The sequence below is a fragment of the Oncorhynchus clarkii genome, chromosome 2 (genome assembly GCF_045791955.1).
Source record: "Oncorhynchus clarkii lewisi isolate Uvic-CL-2024 chromosome 2, UVic_Ocla_1.0, whole genome shotgun sequence".
Taxonomy (NCBI): domain Eukaryota; kingdom Metazoa; phylum Chordata; class Actinopteri; order Salmoniformes; family Salmonidae; genus Oncorhynchus; species Oncorhynchus clarkii.
This window is the reverse complement of record NC_092148.1, coordinates 10116478-10128977: the sequence shown is the minus strand read 5'-3', so window position 1 is coordinate 10128977 and position 12500 is coordinate 10116478. Positions and strand designations below refer to the sequence as shown.

Sequence of the window (12500 nt, the reverse complement as noted above, 5' to 3'; positions counted from 1 at the left end):
GTATAGTATAGTAGTATACTCACAGATGTAGTAATAACCCTGGCCCACGTGGTACTGGTAGTAGTATGATAGTAGTATAGTAGTATACTCACAGATGTAGTAATACTTCTGGCCCACGTGGTAGTGGTAGTAGTATGATAGTAGTATAGTATAGTAGTCTACTCACAGATGTAGTAATACTCCTGACCCACGTGGTAGTAGTATGATAGTAGTATAGTATAGCAGTATATTCACAGACGTAGCAATACTCCTGGCCAACGTGGTAGTAGTACGATAGTAGTATAGTATAGTAGTCTACTCACAGATGTAGTAATACTCCTGACCCACGTGGTAGTAGTATGATAGTAGTATAGTAGTATACTCACAGATGTAGTAATAACCCTGGCCCACGTGGTACTGGTAGTAGTATGATAGTAGTATAGTAGTATACTCACAGATGTAGTAATACTCCTGGCCCATGTGGTAATGGTAGTAGTATGATAGTAGTATAGTAGTATACTCACAGCTGTAGTAATACTCCTGGCCCACGTGGTAGTGGTAGTAGTATAGTAGTAGTATAGTAGTATACTCACAGATGTAGTAATACTCCTGGCCCACGTGGTAGTGGTAGTAGTATGATAGTAGTATAGTATAGTAGTATACTCACAGATGTAGTAATAACCCTGGCCCACGTGGTACTGGTAGTAGTATGATAGTAGTATAGTAGTATACTCACAGATGTAGTAATACTCCTGGCCCGTGTGGTAGTAGTAGTATAGTAGTATAGTAGTATACTCACAGATGTAGTAATACTCCTGGCCCATGGGTTAGTGGTAGTAGTATAGTAGCATACTCACAGATGTAGTAATACTCCTGGCCCATGTGGTAATGGTAGTAGTATAGTAGTATACTCACAGATGTAGTAATACTTCTGGCCCACGTGGTAATGGTAGTAGTATGATAGTAGTATAGTATAGCAGTATATTCACAGACGTAGCAATACTCCTGGCCAACGTGGTAGTAGTACGATAGTAGTATAGTATAGTAGTCTACTCACAGATGTAGTAATACTCCTGACCCACGTGGTAGTAGTATGATAGTAGTATAGTAGTATACTCACAGATGTAGTAATAACCCTGGCCCACGTGGTACTGGTAGTAGTATGATAGTAGTATAGTAGTATACTCACAGATGTAGTAATACTCCTGGCCCACGTGGTACTGGTAGTAGTATGATAGTAGTATAGTAGTATAGTAGTATACTCACAGATGTAGTAATACTCCTGACCCACGTGATAGTGGTAGTAGTATAGTAGTATACTCACAGCTGTAGTAATACTCCTGGCCCACGTGGTAGTGGTAGTAGTATAGTAGTAGTATAGTAGTATACTCACAGATGTAGTAATACTCCTGGCCCACGTGGTAGTGGTAGTAGTATAGTAGTAGTATAGTAGTATACTCACAGATGTAGTAATACTCCTGGCCCACGTGGTAGTGGTAGTGGTAGTAGTATAGTAGTATAGTAGCACACTCACAGATGTAGTAATACTCCTGGCCAACGTGGTAGTAGTACGATAGTAGTATAGTATAGTAGTATACTCACAGATGTAGTAATAACCCTGGCCCACGTGGTACTGGTAGTAGTATGATAGTAGTATAGTAGTATACTCACAGATGTAGTAATACTCCTGACCCACGTGGAACTCGTAGCCCAGGGAGAAGGCGCTGTAGCGCTGGAACTTCTCTGAGAATTTGATTGGTGCGTGTGGACGGTTACACTCCCACCTCTTGAAGCCCAGCTGGGGGTCACAGGTCCTGTAACCACGGTAGCTGACCATGTAGAGGATGTACTGCTCCCCGGTGCCCACCACGCGCTGGCTGTCATTGTAGTGGGGACAGTAGATGTCCAGGTAGTCGTTCACATTCACCTGCACCGTGTAGCCCTCCCTACGCAGACTGGAGAGACACATCAGAGGAGAGGTGGGACGTTAGGAGCAATCAACTAATCAATTAATCGGTATGTAAATCTATCAATCAACCAACCAATCATTAAATGAACCAGCTGATTATTAACCAACCAATCAACCAATAAGCCAACCGGTCATTCAATTAACCAATCAATCAATCAATCAGTATGTCTATCTCTCCATATGTGTGTATGTATAGTCCTGCCTCCTGACCAATCCCACCCTGTTAAACAGTCCTGCCTCCTGACCAATCCCACCCTGTTAAATAGTCCTGCCTCCTGACCAATCCCACCCTGTTAAACAGTCCTGCCTCCTGATCAATCCCAACCTGTTAAACAGTCCTGCCTCCTGACCAATCCCACCCTGTTAAATAGTCCTGCCTCCTGACCAATCCCACCCTGTTAAACAGTCCTGCCTCCTGACCAATCCCACCCTGTCCTCTAGTGACTCCCCATCCCGGGTCCGGGAGAGTAATCATCAACTGACACTAATTAGCATAACGCAACGGACATAAATATTCCTAGAAAATATTCCTATTCATGAAAATCACAAGTGAAATATATTGAGACACAGCTTAGCCTTTTGTTAATCACTCTGTCATCTCAGATTTTCAAAATATGCTTTACAGCCAAAGCTAGACAAGCATTTGTGTAAGTTTATCGATAGCCTAGCATAGCATTTTGTCCAGCTGGCAGCAGGTAACTTGGTCACTGAAATCAGAAAAGCAATCAAATTAAATTGTTTACCTTTGATGAGATTCGGATGTTTTCACTCACGAGACTCCCAGTTAGATAGCCAATGTTCCTTTTTTCCCAAAATATTATTTTTGTAGGCGAAATAGCTCCGTTTGTTCTTCACGTTTGGCTGAGAAATCGCCCGGAAATTGCAGTCACGAAAACGCCAAAAAATATTCCAAATTAGCTCCATACTATCGACAGAAACATGGCAAATGTTGTTTATAATCAATCCTCAAGGTGTTTTTCAAATATCTATTCGATAATATATCCACCGGGACAATTGGTTTTTCAGTAGGACTGATTGGAAAAATGGCTACCTCTGTATTTTACGCGAGAATCACTCTGAGAGCCATCAGGTGACCACTTGTGCAATGTAGCCTCTTACGGGTATTCTTCAACATAAATGCGTAAAACTATGTCACAATGCTGTAGACACCTTCGGGAATACGGAGAAAGAGTAATCTGGTTGATAGCCCATTCACTGCTCAATAGGAACAAATTGGAACGCAGAGCTTTCAAAAGATGAGTCACTTCCGGATTGGATTTTTCTCCGGCTTTCGCCTGCAATATCAGTTCTGTTATACTCACAGACAATATTTTTACAGTTTTGGAAACTATAGAGTGTTTTCTATCCTAAGCTGTCAATTATATGCATATTCTAGTATCTTGTCCTGACAAAATATCCCGTTTACTACGGGAACGTTATTTTTCCAAAAATGAAAATACTGCCCCCTAGTCACAAAAGGTTATTAAACAGTCCTGCCTCCTGACCAATCCCTCCCTGTTAAACAGTCCTGCCTCCTGACCAATCCCACCCTGTTAAACAGTCCTGCCTCCTGACCAATCCCACCCTGTTAAACAGTCCTGCCTCCTGACCAATCCCACCCTGTTAAACAGTCCTGCCTCCTGACCAATCCCATTCCTGTTAAACAGTCCTGCCTCCTGACCAATCCCACCCTGTTAAACAGTCCTGCCTCCTGACCAATCCCACCCTGTTAAACAGTCCTGCCTCCTGGCCAATCCCACCCTGTTAAACAGTCCTGCCTCCTGACCAATCCCACCCTGTTAAACAGTCCTGCCTCCTGACCAATCCCACCCTGTTAAACAGTCCTGCCTCCTGACCAATCCCAACCTGTTAAACAGTCCTGCCTCCTGATCAATCCCACCCTGTTAAATAGTCCTGCCTCCTGACAGAGAGATCTCAGGGGTGTGAGTGTGTGTTCACTACAAGTGATAGTGTGACTGGCTGTGTTTTTGCTTGAGTTTGTGTCTTTGTTGTTGTCCCCTGATTGCAGATAAGTACATCAACAGTATACAGGATGCAAAGAGTGTGTGTGTGTAGAGAGGGAGAGAGGGAGAGAGAGTGTGTCCCGAACCTTCCATAACAAAGCCATCACCCACAGAGAGATAAACCTGTTCTAAACCTGTTCTGCTCTGTTCACAACCAGACCCCACAGAGCCCCAGGACAGCAGCACAATTAGACCCAACCAAATCATGAGAAAACAAAAAGATAATTACTTGACACAACGGAAAGGATTTATTAAAAAAACAGAGCAAACTAGAATGCTATTTGGCCCTAAACAGAGAGTACACAGTGGCAGAATACCTGACCACTGTGACTGACACAAACTTAAGGAAAGCTTTGACTATGTACAGACTCAGTGAGCATAGCCTTGCTATTGAGAAAGGCCGCCGTAGGCAGACATGGCTCTCAAGAGAAGACAGGCTATGTGCAGACTGTCTTCTGAGGTGGAAACTGAGCTGCACTTCCTAACCTCCTTCCCAATGTATGACCATATTAGAGACACATATTTCCCTCAGATTATAGAGACCCACAAAGAATTCAAAAACAAATCTAATTTTGACCTAATTTTGATAAACTCTCATATCTACTTTGTGAAATACCACGGTGTTCCATCACGGCAGCAGCAAGATGTGTGACCTGTTGCCACAAGAAAAGGGCAACTAGTGAAGAACAAACACTATTGTCAATACAACCCATATTTGTGTTGATTTATTTTCCCTTGTGTACTTTAACTATTTGCATATAATATGACATTTGAAATGTATTTATTCTTCTGTGAGTGTAATGTTTACTGTTCATTTTTATTGTTTATTTCACGTTTGTTTATTATCTACTTCACATGCTTTGGCAATGTTAACATATGTTTCTCATGCCAATAAAGCCCTTAAATTGATTATGAATTGAATTGAATGTGTGTAGAGAGAGGTATTGAATTGATGTTGAATTGAATTGAGTGTGTGTAGAGAGATAGAGAGAGAGAGAGAGAGGTAGAGAGAGAATGTGTAGAGAGAGGGGAGAGAGAGAGGTAGAGCGAGGTAGAAAGAGCATGTGTGTAGAGAGAGGGGAGAGAGAGAGAGATAGAGAGAGAATGTGTAGAGAGAGGGGAGAGAGAGGTAGAGAGAGAATGTGTGTAGAGAGAGGTAGAGAGAGAGGTAGACAGAGAATGTGTGTAGAGAGAGGGGAGAGAGAGAGATAGAGAGAGAATGTGTAGAGAGAGGGGAGAGAGAGGTAGAGAGAGAATGTGTGTAGAGAGAGGTAGAGAGAGAGGTAGAGAGAGAATGTGTAGAGAGAGGGGAGAGAGAGAGGTAGAGAGATATTGTGTAGAGAGAGGGGAGAGAGAGATAGAGAGAGAATGTGTAGAGAGAGGGGAGAGAGAGGTAGAGAGAGAATGTGTGTAGAGAGAGGGGAGAGAGAGGTAGATAGAGAATGTGTGTAGAGAGGGGAGAGAGAGGTAGAGAGAGAATGTGTAGAGAGAGGGGAGAGAGAGAGGTAGAGAGAGAATGTGTAGAGAGAGGGGAGAGAGAGAGGTAGAGAGAGAATGTGTGTAGAGGGGAGAGAGAGAGAGGTAGAGAGAGAATGTGGAGAGAGAGGTAGAGAGAGAATGTGTGTAGAGAGAGTTAGAGAGAGAGGTAGAGAAAGAGGTAGAGAGAGAACGTATGTAGAGAGAGTTAGAGAGAGAGGTAGAGAGAGAACTTGTGTAGAGAGAGGTAGAGAAAGAGGTAGAGAGAGAATGTGTAGATAGAGGGGAGAGAGAGAGAATGTGTGTAGAGAGGGGAGAGAGAGAGGTAGAGAGAGAATGTGTGTAGAGAGGGGAGAGAGAGAGAGGTAGAGAGAGAATGTGTGTAGAGAGGGGAGAGAGAGAGAGGTAGAGAGAGAATGTGTAGAGAGGGGAGAGAGAGAGGTAGAGAGAGAATGTGTAGAGAGGGGGAGAGAGAGGTAGAGAGAGGTAGAGAGAGAATGTGTAGAGAGAGGGGAGAGCGAGAAGTAGAGAGAGAAAGTGTAGAGAGAGAGGTAGAGAGAGAATGTGTAGAGAGGGGTAGAGAGAGGTAGAGAGAGAATGTGTAGAGAGAGGGGAGAGTATGACCAGGTCCACCTCTACAAGGCAGCAGTGCCCACCTTTGCCCGAACTCTAAAGGACATCGCTCTCAAACGTATCCCCAACACTTCACACAGGAGCAACAGATCAATAGACACCCCATCCAGACCAGCGAGACACCCTCCCAGATCTGCAGGACCCCCCCTGGACCTACACATAGAGGACCCACGCCAAGAGGAATTACATCCAGACCACAGTACACCCAGACACATCCACACCCCCACCCCAACCAATCAACACCCCCCCACGTCAACCATGCCCACACCCCATTTAGGCCCCCTCAGATCAGACCTATGCCACTCCTGCCCACCCCATGCACCCCACCCCCGCAAAGAGGGCCTCAACATGGAAGCCACACATACGCCCAGGTAGTGAGCGGGCAAACAGTCCCAACCCCCACTCTCACACTCGCCGAAGCCAATGGCATGTACCAGATGCTCAGCAGGCTCTGCTCACACTTACTGGCCTGAGGCCAAACCACGACCAACAACATTGGACACTCTATGGAACAAAAAGCCTTCACTATATTATCCTGGAATATCCAAGGCCTGAGGTCATCTGCCTTTGGCCTAAAGAGCAGAAACCCGGACTTCACCAAAGAAATCGGTAATACAGACATTGTCATCCTGCAAGAAACCTGGTATAGAGGAGACGGACCCACTGGTTGCCCTCTAGGTTACAGAGAGCTGGTAGTCCCATCCACCAAACTACCAGGTGTGAAACAGGGAAGGGACTCAGGGGGTATGCTAATTTGGTATAGAGCAGACCTAACTCACTCCATTAAATTAATCAAAACAGGAACATTTTACATTTGGCTAGAAATTCAAAAGGAAATTATCCTAACAGAGAAAAATGTCCTCCTGTGTGCTACCTATATCCCCCCACTAGAATCCCCATATTTTAATGAAGACAGCTTCTCCATCCTGGAGGGGGAAATCAATCATTTCCAGGCCCAGGGACATGTACTAGTCTGTGGCGACCTAAATGCCAGAACCGGACAAGAACCTGACACCCTAAGCACACAGGGGGACAAACACCTGCCTGGAGGTGACAGCATTCCCTCCCACATATGCCCCCCTAGGCACAACTATGACAACATAACCAACAAAAACGGGTCACAACTCCTGCAGCTCTGTCGCACGCTGGGTATGTACATAGTCAATGGTAGGCTTCCAGGGGACTCCTATGGTAGGTACACCTATAGCTCAGACTACTTTATCACCGACCTCAACCCAGAGTCTCTCAGAGCGTTCACAGTCAGCCCACTGACACCCCTATCAGACCACAGCAAAATCACAGTCTACTTGAACAGAGCAATACTCAAGCATGAGGCATCGAAGCCAAAGGAACTGAGTAACATTAAGAAATGCTATAGATGGAAGGAATGCAGTTTGGAAACCTACCAAAAAACAATTAGGCAACAACAAATTCAATCCCTTTTAGACAATTTCCTGGGTAAAACGTTCCGCTGTAATAGTGAAGGTGTAAACTTGGCAGTAGAAAATCTTAACAGTATATTTGACCTCTCAGCTTCCCTATCAAATCTAAAAATCTCAAATAGAAAACCGAAGAAAATTAACAATAATGACAAATGGTTTGATGAAGAATGCAAAAATCTAAGAAAGAAATTGAGAAACCTGTCCAACCAAAAACATAGAGACCCGGAAAACCTGAGTCTACGCCTTCACTATGGTGAATCACTAAAACAATACAGAAATACACTACGGAAAAAGAAGGAACAGCATGTCAGAAATCAGCTCAATGCAATTGAAGAATCCATAGACTCTAACCACTTCTGGGAAAAATGGAAAACACTAAACAAACAACAACAAGAAGAATTATCTATCCAAAATGGAGATGTATGGGTAAACCACTTCTCCAATCTTTTTGGCTCTATAACAAAGAATAAAGAGCAAAAACATATACATGATCAAATACAGATCTTAGAATCATCTATTAAAGACTACCAGAACCCACTGGATTATCCAATTACATTGAATGAGTTACAGGACAAAATAAAAACCCTCCAACCCAAAAAGGCCTGTGGTGTTGATGGTATCCTCAATGAAATGATCAAATATACAGACAACAAATTCCAATTGGCTATACTAAAACTCTTTAACATCATACTTAGCTCTGGCATCTTCCCCAATATTTGGAACCAAGGACTGATCACCCCAATCCACAAAAGTGGAGACAAATTTGACCCCAATAACTACCGTGGAATATGTGTCAACAGTAACCTTGGGAAAATCCTCTGCATTATTATTAACAGCAGACTCGTACATTTCCTCAATGAAAACAACGTACTGAGCAAATGTCAAATTGGCTTTTTACCAAATTACCGTACAACAGACCATGTATTCACCCTGCACACCCTAATTGACAAACAAACAAACCAAAACAAAGGCAAAGTCTTCTCATGCTTTGTTGATTTCAAAAAAGCCTTCGACTCAATCTGGCATGAGGGTCTGCTATACAAACTGATGGAAAGTGGTGTTGGGGGTAAAACATACGACATTATAAAATCCATGTACACAAACAACAAGTGTGCGGTTAAAATTGGCAAAAAACACACACATTTCTTCACACAGGGTCGTGGGGTTAGACAGGGATGCAGCTTAAGCCCCACCCTCTTCAACATATATATCAACGAATTGGCAAGGGCCCTAGAACAGTCTGCAGCACCCGGCCTCCCCCTGCTAGAATCCGAAGTCAAATGTCTGCTGTTTGCCGATGATCTGGTGCTTCTGTCACCAACCAAGGAGGGCCTACAGCAGCACCTAGATCTTATGCACAGATTCTGTCAGACCTGGGCCCTGACAGTAAATCTCAGTAAGACCAAAATAATGGTGTTCCAAAAAAGGTCCAGTCACCAGGACCACAAATACAAATTCAATCTAGACACTGTTGCCCTAGAGCACACAAAAAACTATACATACCTTGGCCTAAACATCAGCTCCACAGGTAACTTCCACAAAGCTGTGAACGATCTGAGAGACAAGGCAAGAAGGGCATTCTATGCCATCAAAAGAAACATAAATTTCAACATACCAATTAGGATTTGGCTAAAAATACTTGAATCAGTCATAGAGCCCATTGCCCTTTATGGGTGTGAGGTCTGGGGTCCGCTCACCAACCAAGACTTCACAAAATGGGACAAACACCAAATTGAGACTCTGCACGCAGAATTCTGCAAAAATATCCTCCGTGTACAACGTAGAACACCAAATAATGCATGCAGAGCAGAATTAGGCCGATACCCACTAATTATCAAAATCCAGAAAAGAGCCGTTAAATTCTACAACCACCTAAAAGGAAGTGATTCACAAACCTTCCATAACAAAGCCATCACCTACAGAGAGATGAACCTGGAGAAGAGTCCCCTAAGCAAGCTGGTCCTGGGGCTCTGTTCACAAACACAAACACACCCTACAGAGCCCCAGGACAACAGCACAATTAGACCCAACCAAATCATGAGAAAACAAAAAGATAATTACTTGACACATTGGAAAGAATTAACAAAAAAAACAGAGCAAACTAGAATGCTATTTGGCCCTAAACAGAGAGTACACAGCGGCAGAATACCTGACCACTGTGACTGACCCAAAATTAAGGAAAGCTTTGACTATGTACAGACTCAGTGAGCATAGCCTTGCTATTGAGAAAGGCCGCCGTAGGCAGACATGGCTCTCAAGAGAAGACAGGCTATGTGCTCACTGCCCACAAAATGAGGTGGAAACTGAGCTGCACTTCCTAACCTCCTGCCCAATGTATGACCATATTAGAGAGACATATTTCCCTCAGATTACACAGATCCACAAAGAATTCGAAAACAAATCCAAATTTGAAAAACTCCCATATCTACTGGGTGAAATTCCACAGTGTGCCATCACAGCAGCAAGATTTGTGACCTGTTGCCACGAGAAAAGGGCAACCAGTGAAGAACACACACCATTGTAAATACAACCCATATTTATGCTTATTTATTTTATCTTGTGTCCTTTAACCATTTGTACATTGTTAAAACACTGTATATATATATATAATATGACATTTGTAATGACTTTACTGTTTTGAAACCTCTGTATGTGTAATGTTTACTGTTAATTTTTGTTGTTTTTCACTTTATATTTTCACTTTGTATGTTGTCTACCTCACTTGCTTTGGCAATGTTAACACATGTTTCCCATGCCAATAAAGCCCTTGAATTGAATTGAATTGAATGTGTAGAGAAAGGGGAGAGAGAGGTAGAGAGAGAATGTGTAGAGAGAGGTAGAGAGAGAATGTGTAGAGAGAGGGGAGAGAGAGGTAGAGAGAGGTAGAGAGAGAATGTGTGTAGAGAGAGAAGTAGAGAGAGAGGTAGAGAGAGAATGTGTGTAGAGAGGGGAGAGAGAGAGGTAGAGAGAGAATGTGTAGAGTGAGAGGAGAGAGAGAGGTAGAGGGAGAATGTGTGTAGAGAGGGGCAAGAGAGAGGTAGAGAGAGAATGTGTAGAGAGAGGGGAGAGAGAGAGGTAGAGGGAGAATGTGCGTAGAGAGGGGAGAGAGAGATGTAGAGAGAGAATGTGTGTAGAGAGGGGAGAGAGAGAGGTAGAGAGAGAATGTGTAGTTAGTGGAGGGAGAGAGGTAGAGAGAGAATGTGTGTAGAGAGAGGTAGAGAGAGAGAGGTAGAGAGAGAATGTGTAGAGAGAGGGGAGAGAGAGAGGTAGAGGGAGAATGTGTGTAGAGAGGGGAGAGAGAGAGGTAGAGGGAGAATGTGTGTAGAGAGGGGAGAGAGAGAGGTAGTGGGAGAATGTGTGTAGAGAGAGGGGAGAGAGAGAGGTAGAGGGAGAATGTGTGTAGAGAGGGGAGAGAGAGAGGTAGAGGGAGAATGTGTGTAGAGAGAGAAGTAGAGAGAGGTAGAGAGAGAATGTGTGTAGAGAGAGAATGTGTGTAGAGAGAGAATGTGTGTAGAGAGAGGTAGAGAGAGAATGTGTGTAGAGAGAGGTAGAGAGAGAATGTGTGTAGAGAGACAATGTGTGTAGACAGGGGAGAGAGAGGGGGAGAGAGAATGTGTGTAGAGAGAGGGAGAGAGGGAGAGAGTGTGTAAAGAGAGGTAGAGAGGAAGATAGAGAGTTTGTGTAGAGAGGGGAGAGAGAGGAACAGAGCCAGACTCAAGGACCCCAGGGTCACAAACTAGATTTCAGAGTGTCAGAGGAGCTCTGGACCCTACACACACACACACACACACACACACACACACACACACACACACACACACACACACACACACACAGAAAGACACACACACACACCACAACACAACACACCACTGGCCCCTATATACCCACAGCTCGTATGTCAACGTTAACACAACGTCGCACACACATCACATGTCAACATTCAAGCGACATTCCCCAAGCTCATATATCAGCATCACTCCTAAAAATACTCTGGCTGACAGGGAGAGGTGGGCCGTGAGTGTGTGTGTGTGTGTGTGTGTGTGTGTGTGTGTGTGTGTGTGTGTGTGTGTGTGTGTGTGTGTGTGTGTGTGTGTGTGTGTGTGTGTGTGTGAGTGTGTGACAGGAGGAGATGGATTCTTCCCTGACATGAAAAGCTCTTATTTTTCTCCTCAGCTCAAAAACAAGCCCCTCCCTGTCTGTGTGACAGAGAGAAGCTGCACAGTTCTAAGCCATCACACACACACACACACACACACACACACACACACACAGAAACACACACATACAGTGGGGAGAACAAGTATTTACAACACTGCCGTTTTTGCAGGTTTTCCAACTTACAAAGCATGTAGAGATCTGTAATTTTTTATCATAGGTACACTTCAACTGTGAGAGACGGAATCTAAAATCCAGAAAATCACATCGTATGATTTTTAAGTAATTAATTTGCATTTTATTGCATGACATAAGTATTTGATCACCTACCAACCAGTAAGAATTCCGGCTCTCACAGACCTGTTAGTTTTTCTTTAAGAAGCCCTCCTGTTCTCCACTCATTACCTGTATTAACTGCACCTGTTTGAACTCGTTACCTTAATAAAAGACACCTGTCCACACACTCAAACAAACAGACTCCAACCTCTCCACAATGGCCAAGACCAGAGAGCTGTGTAAGGACATCAGTGTTGAATTGTAGACCTGCACAAGGCTGGGATGAGCTACACGACAATAGGTAAGCAGCTTGCTGAGAAGGCAACAACTGTTGGCGCAATTATTAGAAAATGGAAGAAGTTCAAGATGACAGTCAATCACCCTCGGTCTGGGGCTCCATGCAAGATCTCACCTCGTGGGGCATCAATGATCATGAGGAATGTGAGGGATCAGCCCAGAACTACACGGCAGGACCTGGTCAATGACCTGAAGAGAGCTGGGACCACAGTCTCAAAGAAAACCATTAGTAACACACTACGCCGT

At 43.9% G+C, this 12500-nt stretch overlaps 1 protein-coding gene across 1 annotated transcript in view; it reads right to left on the bottom strand.

The window, feature by feature from the left end:
* LOC139379217 (ephrin-A3-like) overlaps nucleotides 1-12500 on the bottom strand; it is a 173700-nt gene that overhangs the window by 31468 nt on the left and 129732 nt on the right. The window contains exon 2 of the mRNA XM_071122029.1: nucleotides 1651-1934. Within this exon, the coding sequence (XP_070978130.1) occupies nucleotides 1651-1934 (284 nt within the window). The remainder of the gene's footprint in view (nucleotides 1-1650; nucleotides 1935-12500) is intronic.